This window comes from Oryctolagus cuniculus, chromosome 11, assembly GCF_051225735.1.
Source record: "Oryctolagus cuniculus isolate XC-2025 breed Fujian yellow rabbit chromosome 11, ASM5122573v1, whole genome shotgun sequence".
NCBI lineage: Eukaryota > Metazoa > Chordata > Mammalia > Lagomorpha > Leporidae > Oryctolagus > Oryctolagus cuniculus.
The window spans coordinates 60336679-60352571 of NC_142877.1; the positions used below are offsets into that span (position 1 = coordinate 60336679).

Consider the following 15893-nt stretch of genomic DNA (forward strand, 5'->3'; position numbering starts at 1 on the left):
GACTGGGGGCCAGAGAGATGTCGCTGCTGCGGTCGCTACGCCTGTGCTTAGTCGCGCGGACGGGGAGCCGACCGGTGAGGGATGGCGTGTGGCGCCCTGCCTGTCGCCCTTCCCCCGACAGCTTTGCCTCTTCGCCTTGGGGGCGCCTCCCACGCCCCCGCCCCTGCCCGTGTTGTCGATGCAGCCCCCTCCCCATCGCCCCAGCTCCCCGTTGCGCCCTGTTTCTCACCCCTTTCTTCTTACCCCCTCCAGGCGGGGTGCCTTGTGTTTCAGCCGGCCCAGCCATGGCACGCGGTTCACACGGGGCCCGGGCTGGCTTCCTCGGCCTCCAGCAAGGAGCTCCTCATGAAACTGCGGCGGAAAACGGGCTACTCCTTTGTAAACTGCAAGAAAGCTCTGGAGAGTTGCGGCGGGGACCTCAAGCAGGTGGGGAGAAGGTGCAGGGTGGGATTCTAGGGCTCCACCTGAGTCTTGGGGAGGTCGCGCTGGGGAGCGGAGCTCAGCCGCGCCGCCCTGGGTGGGAGTCTGGCTTCCCTGACAACCCCAGCCTTGGATTTTGTCGTATATTCTTGTGTACATAACGAAAATACACAGTACCCTCTGCCCCATAAGGAGGTTGTGAAGAAAAACCTACACGAGGGGCCGGCGCTGTGGAGTAGCAGGTAAAGCCACCACCTGCAGTGCCGGCATCCCATATGGGCGCCGGTTCGAGTCCACTTCGGATCCCGCTCTCTGCTATGGTCTGGAAAAGCAGAAGATGGCCCAGGTCCTTGGGCCCCTGCATCCACGTGGGAGACCTGGAAGACGCTCCTGGCTCCTGGTTTTGGATTGGCGCAGCTCCGGCCATTGCGGCCATCTGGGGAGTGAACCAGCGGATGGAAGATCTCTCTCTCTGCCTCTCCTTTTCTCTCTGTGTAACTCTGACTTTCAAGTAAAATAAATAGATCTTTAAAAAAAAAAAAAAAAAAAAAGGAAAACCCTACACGAAGCCCTGGCTACAGTGCCTGGTATCCGACAGTTAATGGTAGGCTGCCAACACCGGATGGAGGACTTTGGCTTTACTGTGGAATTTAGGGGCAGCAGAAAGGCTCAGGGGGCCTCTCGCGGTGGCAGGTGCTGTGATATTGACACATACTCTTGTCTTTTCGCTGGGTAGGCGGAGACCTGGCTGCACAAGCAGGCGCAGAAGGAGGGCTGGAGCAAAGCGGCCAAGCTGCATGGGAGGAAGACCAGGGAGGGCCTCATTGGGCTGCTGCAGGAGGGAAACGCGGCTGTGCTGGTCGAGGTGGGTCTCGGGAAACTCCGGGGCCAGGACAGCTGTTCCTTGGGCGTGAGGCCTGTGGTGGGCCCTTCTCCGTTTCAGAGCTGTGGAGGGTACTGGGAGTTAAACTCTGAGACCCCAGCAAGGACGGGAAGGCGCGGGGGTGCTGCTGGGAAGTGACCTAGAGCGCAGAACGCTGCTCCTGTGTGTGAGCTGGTGCAGCCTTACCTTGTCACGGTTTCCTGGCGCAGGATTTTAAAGATGCCATTTTAATTAGGTGATGGAGAGGGAGGGGCTGCTTTAGAGGAGGTTTGGGGGCCATCGTTGGTGAGGAGCCAGCGGGGGTTGTCTTAGAGTGAGCGAAGCGGGGAGACAGAGTGATGGCAGAGTTGGTTTGGAGTTGGGGAAGGCTGGGGAAAGTGGTGACGGTGGCGTGTTGGCAGCGGCACGTGGTGAACTTGGGCTGAGTGCTTCGGCCGTTCCAGGTCCGCCTGCTGTTGCTGACTCACTGCACGGCATGGCAGGGTCCCTTCCTTGGCTTCTGCCCGGAAGCTAGTGGAGGGGCTGCCAGTTTTTTTTTTTTAACTTTTATTTAATGAATATAAATTTCCAAAGTACGACTTATGGATTACAATGGCTTCCCCCACCCCCCACTACCGTCCCTCCCACCCACAACCCTCCCCTTTCCTACTCCCTCTCCCCTTCCATTCACATCAAGATTCATTTTCGATTATCTTAATATACAGAAGATCGGGGCTGCCAGTTTAAAATGCTGCCGTGTTTCTGTCGAATCTGCAGCTTGTTCCACCAGGAGCTTGGTTTTCTCTGCAACCCTAAGGCACTTTGGGGAACTGTCAGCAAACAGCTCGTCAGCAGCATCAATTTGTTCCCCCAGGTAAACTGTGAGACAGATTTTGTTTCCAGAAATTTGAAGTTTCAGCAGTTGGTCCAGCAAGTGGCCCTGGGAGCCATGCTGCACTGTCGGAGCCTGGAGGAGCAGCCGTCCACATACAGCAAGGTGAGTCTGGGCTCGGCCCCGGCGCCGGGCCTTTGCTGCTCCTTTCTGGTGGGCCATCTCCATTCTTCACGTCTCTGCTTGCATGTTCCCCCTGGAGAGGCTCGCCCTTCCTCCTGCTGTTCTAGTTCTTTTGTGTTTCTTACTACCTTTTAGTTCTCTTGTTTATCTTTCTCAAGAGACCTCTTGTACTGTGTTGAGGCTCTGCTTTAGAATTGTTTGCATACTGAATGGATGACTCACTTGAACTACAAATTCTATTATTTATTTATTTATTTGAAAATCAGAGTTACACAGAGAGAGAAGGAGAGGCAGAGAGAGAGAGGTCTTCCATCCGCTGGTTCACTCCCCAGTTGGCCACAAAGGCCGGAGCTGTGCCAATCTGAAGCCAGGAGCTTCTTCCGGGTCTCCCACACGGGTGCAGGGGCCCAAGGACTTGGGCCATCTTTTACTGCCTTCCCAGAGCATAGCAGAGAGCTGGATCAGAAGTGGAGCAGTCAGGACTTGAACCAGTGCCCATATGGGATCCCGGCAGTGCAGGTGGCTGCTTAACCTGCTACACCACAGCGCTGGCCCCTTTATATTTATTTTTATTTATTTGAGAGGCAGATAGACACGGGTAGACAGAGCTCTGGTCTGCCGGTTCACTCCCCAAATACCTGTGGAGATTGGTGCTGGGGCATTGAATGCCATTCAGGTCTCCCTTGTGGGTGGTGGGAACCCAATTACATGTGCTGTCATCACTGTTTCCCCAAGTTTGCAATGGTGGGGAGCAGGAGTCAGGATCCTGAGCTGGGAATAGGACCTGGACAATTCAGCAGAGACATGGGCATCTTAACCCCCAGGCTAAAGACCCACTCCTGTCACTGTCTATAGATATTATCATCACTATTTTATTTTATTTTTTTTTATCATCACTATTTTAAATTTCTTTTGCGAGTGTATTGCAGGCATCAGGACCCTCAGCACATATCTCCTAAAAACAGATATTCTATTATATAGCCACAGTAGAGTGATTGCATGTAGAAATTTTAACATTGATGCAATATTTTTATTTCTATAATATAGAATAGACATATTTTGCCAACTAGCAGTTTGAGTTCTGATCCAGGATCATATATCACATTTGTCATGTCTGCTTAATCTCCTTTCTCTGTGTTTCACCACACTGGTGTTCTGGAAGAGTATGGGACAGGTTTCCTAGAATATCAGTTTGTGCTTGTCTGACATTTCTTCATGATCAGACTTGGAAATACAGATTTTGGTGAGGATAGTAAATAGTGTTCTCAGCACATCACAGAAGAGGGGCACATGACGACTGCTGGTCCTGTTGCTGATGATGTAACTTCTGTTGGTTTAGGGAGCATCACCAGGCTTCATCACTATAAAGTTGCCATGTTCCTCCTTGTAATTAACAAGTGATGTGAGTGGGGGCAGGCGTGTGGTTTAGCAGCTGGGTTGCTACTTGGATGCCCACATCCTAATTGCAGTGCCAGGGTCCAGTCCTGGCCGCTGTGCTTTTGAGTCGCCTTCCCATTAGTGTGCATCCTGGGAGGCGGCAGTGATGGCTTAAGTCCTGAGGTCCCTGCTGCCCATGTGGGAGACCTGGATGGAATTCTTGGCTCCTAGCTTCAACCTGTCCCAGTCCTGGCTGTTCAGGCATTTGGGAGTAAGCCAACGGATAGAAGATCTCTCTGTCTACTTTTCAAATAAAATGAAAATAAATTAAAAAAAAATGAAACAAATAATATATTTAGAAAATTCTTTGAGATTATATCAACAGACACTTCCCAAAACAACTTTTGCCTGATGCCAGTCCCGGCATCCGTTTTCGGCACTTGTGCAGGTCAGTTATTAGTATGGAAACTGCACACTGGGTGATTCTCTCCTCCGCTCTCTCTTACATGTGTCAGTTACCGGTTGGCATTCTGTTAGAAAGATTTCCTTTCTTCTCTGTTTAGTGATTTTTGTGTGTGTCAGCATTCGTTCATGGATTTTTATTTTACACAGTTTATTAGTTAATCCATTAATCATTTTGATGCTCAGATTATCTGTGGACTTGAGCACACAAGCCATGGCTATGTGGACAGGCTGCAGTGGCCTCTTGAGTTGTCCCGGTCATTTGCCGGGTATCTCCTCACTTTCTGACCTAACAAGATTTTCTGGGCTTATATTGTACTTTCTTTGCTCCAGTTTCTCAGAATTGGCCACTTCTCTGAGGAGTCCTGGTCCTTTCTAGTGGGGGAATTGTATTTAGAAACCAAGATCTGCACATTAGGGATGCTTACTGTCACTGAGACATCATTTCCCTCTGTTCCTGCAACAGATAGAACTGCGTGTGTGTGTGCGCACGCGTGTGTGTGTGTGTGTGTGCATGTGTGTGTGTGTGTGTTTTCAGTTTCTGAGCCAGCGTCATTGCCATTGTTCAGTGTTAGATACAAAATTGTTTCACAGTTGCTATTTTTGACTGTTGTGAAAAACAAACTTTCTAAGGAGTTCAAGAGTTCTTTGTAATTCTTCCTGTCTGTACATTGAAGTTATGTGGTCACAGGGCCATAGTAAGTTATTTAGTTTAGTTTTTTCCCCTTCTAAAAAAAGATTTATTTATTTATTTGAGAGAGAGATGAGAGAGAGAAAGAAAACGAGTATCTTCCATCTGCAGGGTCACTCCCTAAATGGCCACAATGGCTGGGACTGGAGTGGGGATCCTGGAGTTTCTTCCAGGTCTCCCATGTGGGTACAGGGGCTGAAGCACTTGGGCCATCCTCTGCTGCTTTCCCAGGCGCATTAGCAGGGAGCTGGACTGGAAGCGGAGCAGCCAGGACTGGAGCTGGTACCCATGTGGGATGCTGGCATTGGGAACAGCACCTGGCCCACTGTGCCGGAATGTCGGCCCCAGTTTTTTCCTTCTGTGAGCTTATGTTACTTATCTGAAATATAGTTAGAGTCTTATTTCTGTTTAGTCAGTGTTTGTTTTTACTCCAAACTTTTGTTGACTTCATTCTGTTTTTGAATATGTAAAGCATTAACACAGTTACAAAAGTTAAGCTATTTAAAAAAACCAGGTAAGCTCAGAAGTCTTACTCCCTCTGCCGTCCACCCTTTCCCATGCACTCCTGTACTCCTGTAGATAACCAACTTTATTGGAGTATGGTTATACCTTAAATATTTCTTCTTGCAAAAAATAAGCATGTTTATACAAACACTTCTTTCTTACACAGATGGTGATGTAATCTCCATCTATACTTTTAATTTGCTTTTGTCCCTGAGAAATATGTGCTGGAAATACGCCACTGCAGCTGCTGGAGATCTTTCCTTTGTCTGTGCTCAGCGGCATCCTGTGCTGCTGTGGAAAGCCGTGGTTCAGTCGCCCGGTCTCCTCCCTACGTGTGGGTGCTTAGGCGATTTCCAGTTTTCTGACTAGAAGTAGTTGCTCGGTGAATAATCCGGCACGGATGTACTTTTGTGTTGTGGAAAGTTTCTCACCAAGGCTGGTTCCTGGCAGTGGGAGCGCAGGTCCAAGGACAGGTGTATGTGGTTTTGTTCTGTTCTCTGCAGCTCCCTCTGTTGGGTTTGCGCCCTCTTGCACTCCTGCCGCAATCCCAAGTGCCCCAGCTTTCTCATGCTTGTGTGAAAACGCTGTTACTGGCCTCTAGGAGGTCACATTCTAGTAAGTTAGGTGAGGAGGTGAGGACATGGAATTGGGGGCCGGGCAATGATAGAATCAAATATTTATAAAAATGCAACCATTATCAGTGTTATCAGTATCCTTGGTTTGATGACACTGTCATCTATTTACACTTAGTTATCTTAACTCTCTCTCTCAGAAATAGGGCATCTGTGCCTCGTGTCTTACTAACCTGAGTAGTGCAGACTGGCTCCTCTTTGTCCCCTTGTGCACCAGGGCTTCCTGGATTCCTCTGAGCTCTCGGGACTCCCCGCTGGGCCTGACCGAGAAGGCTGTCTGAAGGACCAGCTGGCCTTGGCAATTGGTGAGTATCTAAGGGTTCTGGAAGTCACGGGCTGGGGCTTCTTCTAGATGAAGAATTCCTCATGTTCCTGTAAGGCCAGACTGTCTGGATGGGAAGTGGGTTGTGGGTGACCCCTCAGGGCGCGGTAGGCACCCTGCAGGGCTCCTAGGTGGCTGGGAAAGCCCCATCTGCAAGCTTTCGCCCGCCGTGGTATTGGGGGAAATGCAGTCCCAGCGTCTCCGTTTCTGAGTTCCTTAAGAGGACCTGGACCTCATGACTGGGCTCTTTGTAGGCAGCTCTCTGCTGGCCAGTGTGTCTTCAGGCAGACGTGGCTTTGCCTTTCAGCTGAGTCCCTGGACTGTACCTAAAATGCTGTAGGGAGTGTTTTATCCCTTCTGTAAGGGACCCAGGGGAACTGAGAGGCATCCGTTTTAGGGATTCAGTCTTTCTTTTCAAAACTTCTGGTCCGGGGCCTGGGAAGGGACGCTTTGAGGGCCCACTGACTGTAGGAGCTGTGTCTGCATCGTTGCAGGGGGCGGCTGGGGATGCTGCTGCCGCCCGGCACGACCCTGAGGGACGCACGGATGTGGGCTGCGCTGAGCTGGCTGGGAGTTGAATGCTCGCATGCAGTTTCAGTCAAGACTTCCGTTCTGTTTCTGTCAGGTCACCTTGCAGTGTCTGCGATGTTTCAGTGAGTCCATGTGACAACCAGGCAGTCAGCCGTGTGTGGGGCTTACTAAGACATTCTGGAACTGCGGGGTTCTCAGCGTTGCCGGTTCCTGGGAATGAACCCCAGTGCGCAGTTTCCTGACTGTAGTTACCCTGTGGCGCTCTAGACCCCTCGTGTGTTCTCTGGCCCTCCCTTCCGGCATCTCTGGGCCCCCGGAGTCCTAGGTGTTGGGTTTCTGTTGCTGATGAGAGGAAGCTGATTCGTCAGCTGACACGGGGTTCCGGGGTTCTGGGGCTTCTAGCTGTGGGCCTTTTCCTGAAACAGCGGTTGATCTGGTCATCTGGTCAGTTACGGTGACATTTGGGAGGGCTAGTAGTTTGGTGGGAAAAAGCACTTGACTGCTTGGGGGTCAGATGTGAGGCTTAGTTCTAGCTCTGCTGTGGATTACTGTGTGGGCCACGTAAGCTCTCTAAGCCACCGTGCTCACAGCCAGCACCTGAGTGCTCGCTCCGCGCTCATTCTCTCCCGAGAGCCCTGGGAGGTGGCGGTGTCATCTCCATTCCGCAGGTGGGGAAACTAGGCTTGATAAGTTAGTGAGCAGGGTCATGTCGGTAAGCCACTTGCCCAAGATCATACAGCCAGTAAGGGGCCGACCAGAGACCCGTGTCCGTGACGTCACAGCTTACATCTGGAAACCTGAGAACCTGCCAGGGAGTTGGTCTTAAACAAACACAGAAAATGGTATCTCTGCCTCTGACTGCCTATCTGGTGCAAATGTAGAGGGATTTGCTTCCTGACTTGGCGTCTCCTGTGCGTATGTTGCTACCACACCAGGCATCATTTTCTGATGGCGTGTTGATTACTTTTGCTTTTTCGTAGGGAAGCTGGGGGAAAACATGACTCTGAAGCGAGCTGCCTGGGTGAAGGTGCCGTCTGGCTTCTACATTGGCTCCTACGTCCACGGAGCAGTGCACAGCCCCTCGCTGCACAGCCTGGTGCTGGGCAAGTACGGGGCCTTAGTCGTCTGCGAGACGTCCGAGCAGAACGCAAACCTGGAGGACCTTGGCCGCCGCCTCGGGCAGCACGTGGTGGGCATGGCCCCTCTCTCTGTTGGCTCCCTGGACGATGAGCCCGGGGGAGAGGCAGAAACCAAGATGCTGTCGCAGCCGTACCTGCTGGACCCCTCCATCACGCTGGGACAGTACGTGCAGCCGCAGGGCGTCTCTGTAGTGGACTTTGTGCGCTTTGAATGTGGAGAAGACGAGGTGGCAGAGGCAGAGTAGGTTCCAGAGACTGGGCCCAGGAGGAGCTGTTATTGTGTAGGGCTGGACATCACTGCAAGTTGTTTCCTAAGCCTCCTTAAACCTCAGATTTTTCAGTTGAGTTTATAATGAAAGTATCACTTTATGAGTAAAATTACTAAACAAAAACGCTGTATAATAAAGAGTGGACTATTTCCCTGCTTACGTAATAAGGGGTTTAGCTTTTTGGTGCTTCCTCGTGACAGGTGGTAGAAAGCAGCAGTCCTGCCGTGACTAACGGCGGCTGGGAGACAGGTGTCCACACCTGTGTCGCTGTTCCCTGCAGCTCAGACTTAACTGTGGCATCCCTGAAGTCCCTGACTCACGTCCCGTCCTCCTCCTGTGACGCGGAAGTCTTGAGCTCTGTGACACCTGGGACCGTGCTCCCAGGCTGGGCCTTCCTCGGTTGCGCGCCTTGGGCCACACCATTCCTTTGGAATTGTCCGTGCAGACATCAAGAGTTGTCTGAGTGTGGCTTCGTTTGGTGATGTCTGTAGCATGCTTTGGGGGCTCAGTGGCATGCACATGGGGTCTGGCCTCATAGAAATGAAGAACACATGGCCCTGTTTCTCCTTTGGATAAGGGGGTAGTGGTGGTCATGGGGTGGGGGTGCTGTCCTGAGGTTTCCTGGACAGCTGTGGGGCAGATTTGGACATTCCTGGGCCAGAAACAGAGATCTCCAAGGCCCAGTTATCCTGAGAGCTGGTTCAACGTCACCTCTTTCCTTCTCCCAACAGAACACAAAATCACCATCACATGCAAACCCCAGATACCAAAAAGATCTCCATTTGCTCATACAATTACCTTTATTGGAAAAGTTAAAAACACTCTGGCACATAGCAGATCTGACATTTAGATCTTGACCTTGGAGAGTATATGCAAATATGCTCTATTAACTCTAAGTTAAATAGGTTTCAGTAATTCTGAACTTAAATCTAGGTCCTGGCACCACACTAACCATTTCAAGTTTAGCTTTTTTTGGGTTCCCTTCCTTTTGGCTTCTCCGGATTCACGCGGCATTAGTGCTTTCTGCTGACCGTTGCTCAAAGGCCACAAAACCCAAAAAGTGGGTGCTTCACACGTTCGGTGTACAACCACCAGGGAGTGCACGGATGGGGAAGGGCAGAAGCCATGCTGGCACTGGCGGGTGCTACTGTACCTAAGTTAGGTAGCTGAGTGCTAGGCAGGGGTTGGTAGAGAAGTGCTTGGCTGATCCCGGCCCTGTGCGCCATCTCCTGTGGGCTTGGCAGTTGGCATCGGCCTTCCTGCCTTAGAAAAGCCCCTTTTCCTTCTTCAGTTGCAGCTGTTTCCAGCCAGGCAGAGCAGCAAATTGCCCCCTTGGGATGCCGAACACAGACACGAAGTCCTGGTCGGAGAGGTAATTCTAGGGGAGAAAGCACAGTTTCGAAGTTAGAAGGAAGGTGTGACAGCCATCAGCGCCACCAGGAGGGGCAGGAGAGGGCAGGAGGGAGTCCTGGGGAGCTCCCGGAAGGAGGAGGGGGATGGGTTCCTCAGAAATGCTGTGCTGGACTTGAATCACTCACGGGAGAGGTGTTCATCAGGCGCGGCGTGCCATCCGTGCCATGCGGCCCGGGAAGCAGCTTACTGGTTAACGGTGCTCGCGGGCCTGGCCACCACCAGCTTCTCGCCAGAAAGACAGGAGATGGCTCATATGTTATGGATGAATCAGACATCCGACATGGGCAGAATGGATAACTTCTTTGCTTCATGCTTTCAGCTACCACTTTTACCCAGAAATTTTCAAAGGCAAGATCAGGTAGGACTTGCGAAGGGGATAAAATTCTCCTAACATTTATTTATTGGTGTAAGGACTATTTTCAAAGTAAAGCTTATTAATATAATTTCGAGAAAGTTGTTAAGCATCCAGCTACGTGCAGATTGGTTAGATAAGACACTGGGGGAAATCCAGAGTCCCTTCCCAAATCAAGGAGTGCCAACCACCAGCCAGGCACTGTTTTAGGTGCCGAAAAGCTGAGATGATGATGGCGAATAAGACAAAGTCTTTTCTCGTAAGGACATTACAGAAAACAATGAACAAGTAAGTGGAAAAAGTACTGGAGCCAGAGAGGCAAGCAATGTTGGACAGAGTGGCCAGGGAAGGCCTCCCTGAGGAGGTGACATTGGAGCTGAGACCTAAGGGTGCAAAGGAGCTGGCCCTGTGATAAGCAGGGAAAAGAAAATGTTTTGAGGCAAGTGCAGCAGCAGGTGTAAAGGCTGCAGGGCTGGCATCGGTCTGTGCAAGGAGCAGAAAAGCAGCTGTGGCTGCAGGTGAGTGAGAAGAGGTGGTGGTGTTGGGGATGCAGGCAGGGAGGCAGGCAAAGGCCAGACCCTGCAGGCCTTCGGGTTCTTTTTTTAAAGAACAGTGGGGAGCCCTTTGATGGGTTGGAGATGGCACTGGGCCATCTGTCTTAGAAGATCCCTTTGGCTCTTAACGCAGGAGCCGGTGTGCAGCGATGGGTAGGAGCCAGTTGAAGCACAGCAGCCCACGGCAGCCGGACTGCCAGCAGCGGAAGGATGCCAGGGCACAGACAGAGGCCGGCGGGCTGGTGTGTGAGGTGAGGCTGGGTCAGGTAGGACCGGTGGGCGCTGGGGTTGGGCTGCTCGGCCGCTCCCATGCCCGTCGGGTGCCAGCCGTGCGCCAGTGCGCTCAGGCCATTCCGTGATTCCCTCAGCGGCAGGCGCTCACCTCCTTTTTGGCAGGGTTCACGTCCTCAGGCAGCTCCTGATCCTGCTTCTTCAACAAAACTTCTATCGGGTAGTATTTTGGCTCAGTGTCCTCAGAACTCAGGGAGAGGGTCGCATTCTTCATGTCCTAGATGAGAACACAGACACAGGATAAAAAAGACCGTGCAGCGTCTGTGTGGTCACAGTTCCCTGTGTGCGTGACATTTAACATGCTGACGTGACACCACTTCGTCCCTAAGTAATCACAGTGAGAGGACTGGCGCCCAGCCCTGCTGCACGTCTGAGTCCCTGGGAAGCTGGGGTCCTTCTTGGGGAGGGTGCTGCAAAAGCCCAAGGGGATTCCTGGATCGCCAGCTTGGCACACGTGCCGTGCTTGTCTTCGCTGAAATGTAGTGCTCACTCCTGCTCTGGGTGTCTTTCGTTAGGGCCCCCTGTGTCTGAATGTCTTCAGGTTGAAGTCAGACTTCATTTAAGCACCATTTAAAGACACGGCAGCCCCAGTAGCTTTGGGATCTGAGTTTGCAGCGCACAAAGGACAAAATTGCCAGATGGCTGAACACCTGGTGCCGTGTGCTCGTCCTGGGGTTAAAAAGCTGTTAGATTCCTGGCCAGAGGCTCCGCTTTTTTAACCATTAAATAGGGGCAAATGGTCCTCACGGTCAGGAACTGATGGAAAAATCTTTTGGGTTAGAAGCTTCTTGTTTTATTTATTTACCAAATATGCCTCCCTCTACTTGTGCATTTTGATGTGGAGATTATTTTTAATCAACAGGACATAAGGTCTTAGAGTCCAGTTTCTCATTTTACTGCCTTCCTGAATTTAGAACAAAATTGCTACTTTAAGAACAATAAGTGGGGGCTGACATTATGGGGTAGTAGGTAAAGCTCCCAGATGTACGCTGCTTTGAGTCCTGCCTGCTCCACTTCTGATCCAGCTCCCTACTAATGCATCTGGGAAAGCAGTGGAAGATGGCCCAAGTGCCTGTGCCCCTGCCACGCTTGTGAGAGACCTGAAAGAAGCTCCTGGCTTAGGAATGGCGCAGCTCCGGCCATTGTGGCCATTTGGGGAGTGAACCAGCAGATGGAAGACCTTTCTCTCTGTCTCTCCCTCTCTCTCTCTGTAAAGTTCCACCTTTCAAATAAATAAATACATATTTTAAAAATAATAGTAGGATGGCCGGCGCCGTGGCTCACTAGGCTAATCCTCCACCTGCAGCACCAGCACCATGGGTTCTAGTCTCAGTTGGGGCGCCAGATTCTGTCCCAGCTGCTCCTCTTCCAGTCTAGCTCTCTGCTGTGGCCCGGGAAGGCAGTGGAGGATGGCCCAAGTGCTTGGGCCCTGCACCTGCATGGGAGACCAGGAGGAAGTACCTGGCTCCTGGCTTTTGGATTGGCACAACGCCGGCCGTGGTGGCCATTTGGGGAGTGAACCAGCAGACGAAAGACCTTTCTCTCTGTCTCTTCCTCTCACTGTCTGTAACTCTACCTCTCAAATAAATAAATAAAATCTTTTAAAAAATGGTAAAAATAAAAGCTTAAAAATGCAAAACAAAACAATAAGGGGCTGGCATTGTGGTACAGTGGGTGGGCTGCCACCTGTGATGTTGGCATCCCGTACAAGCACCGGTTCAAGTCCCAGTTGCTCTGCTTCTGATCCAGCTCCCTGCTAGTGCACCTGGGGAAAGCAGCAGCAGATGGCCCGAGTGCTTGGGCCCCTGACCCCACGTGGGAGACATGGAAGAAGCTCCTGGCTCCTGGCTTTGGCCTGGCCCAGCCCCAGCTGTTGTGGCCTTTTGGGAGTGAACCTGCAGATGGAAGATCTCTCTGTCTCTCCCTCTCTCTGTCACTCTGCCTTTCAAATAAATACAGAAATCCTTAGAGACAAGCGGGCTGCTGGCGGAGGACCAAGGAGGAGGCGGTGGGGTTCTGCCCCTGTGGCATCTGCAGCAACGCGGCTTCCCCAGGAGCAAGCCCGACTCACAGCGGTGATTCTCAGGATCGCGGCGGCGTCTCCCAGCTCGTCTTTCAGTTGTTCGTAAGATTTTCCTGCCTGAGAAGGTGAGACAGGGGACAGGGGCTGAGGAGAGGGGCACCTGAGGCCGTGCCTGCGGGAGAGGCAGGTGGGCCCGAGAGGCAAGGCACTTCAGCGCCCCAGGAGAGTGACAGAGCCGGCCGCGCGGGGAGAAGTGGACTTCCTCCCGTGGGTTAACGACTCGGCTTCCTGATCTAACAAGTGGGCCGCAGTAGAGATCAAATCAACGGGTGCGCTTTTGATAAAGCCGACAGGCTGCTCAGCACTTCGCACTGCTTTGTGGGAGTCATCTGACTGACTACACTTATTGCTGGGGAGGGGGTGTTGAGAAAGAGGGGAAAGGTCAAAAGGCAGAGAGTGGAGTAGAGGGGAGGGGCTTGAGGTCCTGGTCCAGCGCAGCCCTGGAGTCAGTACCCTCCCCCTTGGAGCTCCCTGGCAGTCTTGGCGTCTTTCCCCACTCCTTGTTCTTACACTCCAGACGTGAGGGTCCCAGGCCAGGAACCAGCCGGTGAAGGTGGGAGGCTCAAACCCCTGTTTGATGACCAGGATGGGCGTGTTGGCGTCCCGGCCACTGGGGTGAGTGCGCAGGTACTCCTGGGCTGTGACGAGGGCCCGCTCCTTCTCCGTGGCGTTGGCCTCAGCCCCAATCCACAGGAACACCTGTGTGGTGGGCATGTCCTGTTCATCCGAGCACTCGTCCCTGGCGCCACGTCCTAGCCCCTGCACGCTCCCCAGCTTTCCCCTCAGCACTTCACAGCCACAGAAAACGGCCTAACAGGTTCAGCAGGGAGAGGCTTCTCCAGACCCGGGGGGGGGGGGGGCGTGTGACTTTCACTGCTCTGTGTATCTCCCCCTCCAAACCCGAGGGCTCTCCGAACCTCAGCTTCCTGAGTGCCGCAGTGTCGTAACACCTCCTCTGTGCTGTCTCGAGCCCTCCGCCATCATTCCCTGGGTGGAGCGCTCTCCCTTCCTAAACGTGTGTCTGACTGCACGTCCACTCGTGGGAAGTGGCCTCCATCCAGAAACTCCCCAGATCCAGCGAGTCACCGGGGCCGGGCCCCCTCATCCGTCTCTCCCCAGTTCATTCCTCTTGGGCGGAGTCTGCTAATTCATGTCCCCGTGTACACCCCAGCATGGTCTGTGTACTGCTCCTCCATAAGCCTGTGAGCTCTGAGGGCGGGGTAGAGGGGGCCCTCACCCAGCCCAGTGACAGCGGCGGCCCACGGGGTGCCTGCTGAGCCGAACACCCCCATGTCCCCTAAGAGGCCCCTACTCTCTGTTATTGGAGCCCATTGCTATTGCCCCTGAGATGAACAAGTGCCTGGTGGGATGGTCTGGTTTTCCCAAAGCGAGACAGGAGGATGTGCAGGATGGCGAGGTTTAAACCCCATTCTGTTCTCTCTGAGCCTGGCCAAAAAGCAGGTGCTCCCTTGGTCACCACTGGCAGGTGTTCGGTTGAGCGGGGGACGGTCGAGGGCTGCCTGGCATATACACTGCCTTGTGGTCGAGATGTAGCAACAGCCTCCACTAGAGAGATCCTGGGCGTCGTGGCTGCGTCTTACCTGGTCCCAGGTGTCCAGGAGCATCACATCAGTCGGGTCCAGGTCATCCTGGGTGAAGTCTGTGACCTCAGTGACGACGAACCGGCCGGTCTTGTTGGAACACTCGAAGAGACGGGGCTGCACGTCGAGCGCCTCCTGCTGCAGTCTGCAACACAGCCCCGTCCGAGAGAGGGACCTCAGGCTTTGTGCGGTTCACAAGCCTGGCCGGCAGGGGGCGCCAAGGAGAGCACGTTCCCACCTTTTGTCGTTGGCGTAGGGAGTCTTCCCTCCCAGGAGGTCCCAGAACTCGGCCGGCTCCCGGCCCTCGGCCACAGTGTCCTCAGCGCCGTCACAGAGGAGCCCGGCCAGCTCCTTAGCCATTGCCCGCTCGTCCCCGCTGGATCCCTGAGGGCGGGGGAAGCAGAGGCCTGGGGTCAGCGGCAGGGGTGGGGGCCGCATCTTCCCAGGTGTGGGCAGAGAAGCTTCTAGATGGTAACTCGGTGGGGCAGGGTCAGCCTCCCGGGAAACAGGTGTGGTCCGGTGCTGGGCACAGCGGAAGGAGCAGATTCTGAAACCCACAGTGGGTGCTGCCAGCAGTCGCCTTTTGTTCCAGCTTCAGTTTTAGCACCTACCTTTGATTCTTTTTTTCTGGAGAAAGTTAATTTTAAAAATTACATACAAAATCGACTCTTTTTGGCATACAGTTCTGCGAGCCTTGACAAACACAAAGGTTCGAGTTACCAGCACTCCCGTAAAGATACGGAGCCCCATCCACCTAAATCCCCCCGAATTCCCTAGGGCGTCAAAGCCCCCCTGAGTCCCGTCTCCGGCGGCCGCTGATCTGTTTTCTGTCTGTGTAGTTTTGCCTTTTCCAGAAGGCCAACGTGGAAGCAGATTTAGCCTTTCCATCTGGCTTCTTTCTCTCGGCATAATGAATCTGAGATTCATCCTTGTGATTGTATGTGTCAGCAGTTCATTTTTTTTTTCAATTAAAAACATTTTTTTGAGGGGCTGGTGTTGAGCATAGTGAATAAAGCCGCTGCCTATGACGCCGGCATCCCATATGGGCGCCAGTTTGAGTCCCAGCTGCTCCACTTCAATCCAGCTCCTTGCTAATGCGGCTCCCTGCTAATGCACCTGGGAAAGCAGCAGAAGATGGCCCAAGTCCTTGGGCCTCTGCACCTATGTGGGGGACCTGGAAGAAGCGCCTGGCTTCGGATCAACCCAGTTCCATCTATTGCCGCCATCTGGGGAATGAACCAGCAGATGGAAGATCTCTGTCTCTCTCTCTTTATAAACTCTTTAAAAAATTAAAAATTTATTTGAGAGGCAGAAAGAAAGAGAGTACAAGAGTTTCCATGTGCATGTTTATTTCCCAAATGCTCATGATGGAGGG

At 52.8% G+C, this 15893-nt stretch overlaps 2 protein-coding genes across 5 annotated transcripts in view; one reads left to right on the top strand and one right to left on the bottom strand.

Annotated features, from left to right (window-relative positions):
- Nucleotides 1–8388, top strand: TSFM (Ts translation elongation factor, mitochondrial). The gene is made up of 6 exons (XM_051830216.3): nucleotides 1–74; nucleotides 253–426; nucleotides 1157–1285; nucleotides 2157–2279; nucleotides 6181–6268; nucleotides 7797–8388. Exons 1-6 carry the CDS (start codon nucleotides 18–20, stop codon nucleotides 8198–8200), a joined length of 975 nt encoding a protein of 324 aa, XP_051686176.3. The 5' UTR covers nucleotides 1–17; the 3' UTR covers nucleotides 8201–8388.
- The window catches only part of AVIL (advillin), a 21455-nt gene continuing 13475 nt past the window's right edge, over nucleotides 7914–15893 (bottom strand). For all 4 annotated transcript variants that reach the window (XM_002720928.6, XM_089308602.1, XM_089308603.1 and 1 more), the window contains 6 exons: nucleotides 14757–14902; nucleotides 14519–14663; nucleotides 13428–13616; nucleotides 12906–12974; nucleotides 10926–11051; nucleotides 7914–9602 (listed from right to left, as the gene is read on the bottom strand). In XM_002720928.6, coding sequence (XP_002720974.3) covers nucleotides 9489–9602; nucleotides 10926–11051; nucleotides 12906–12974; nucleotides 13428–13616; nucleotides 14519–14663; nucleotides 14757–14902 — 789 coding nt within the window. In that variant the 3' untranslated portion in view covers nucleotides 7914–9488. The remainder of the gene's footprint in view (nucleotides 9603–10925; nucleotides 11052–12905; nucleotides 12975–13427; nucleotides 13617–14518; nucleotides 14664–14756; nucleotides 14903–15893) is intronic.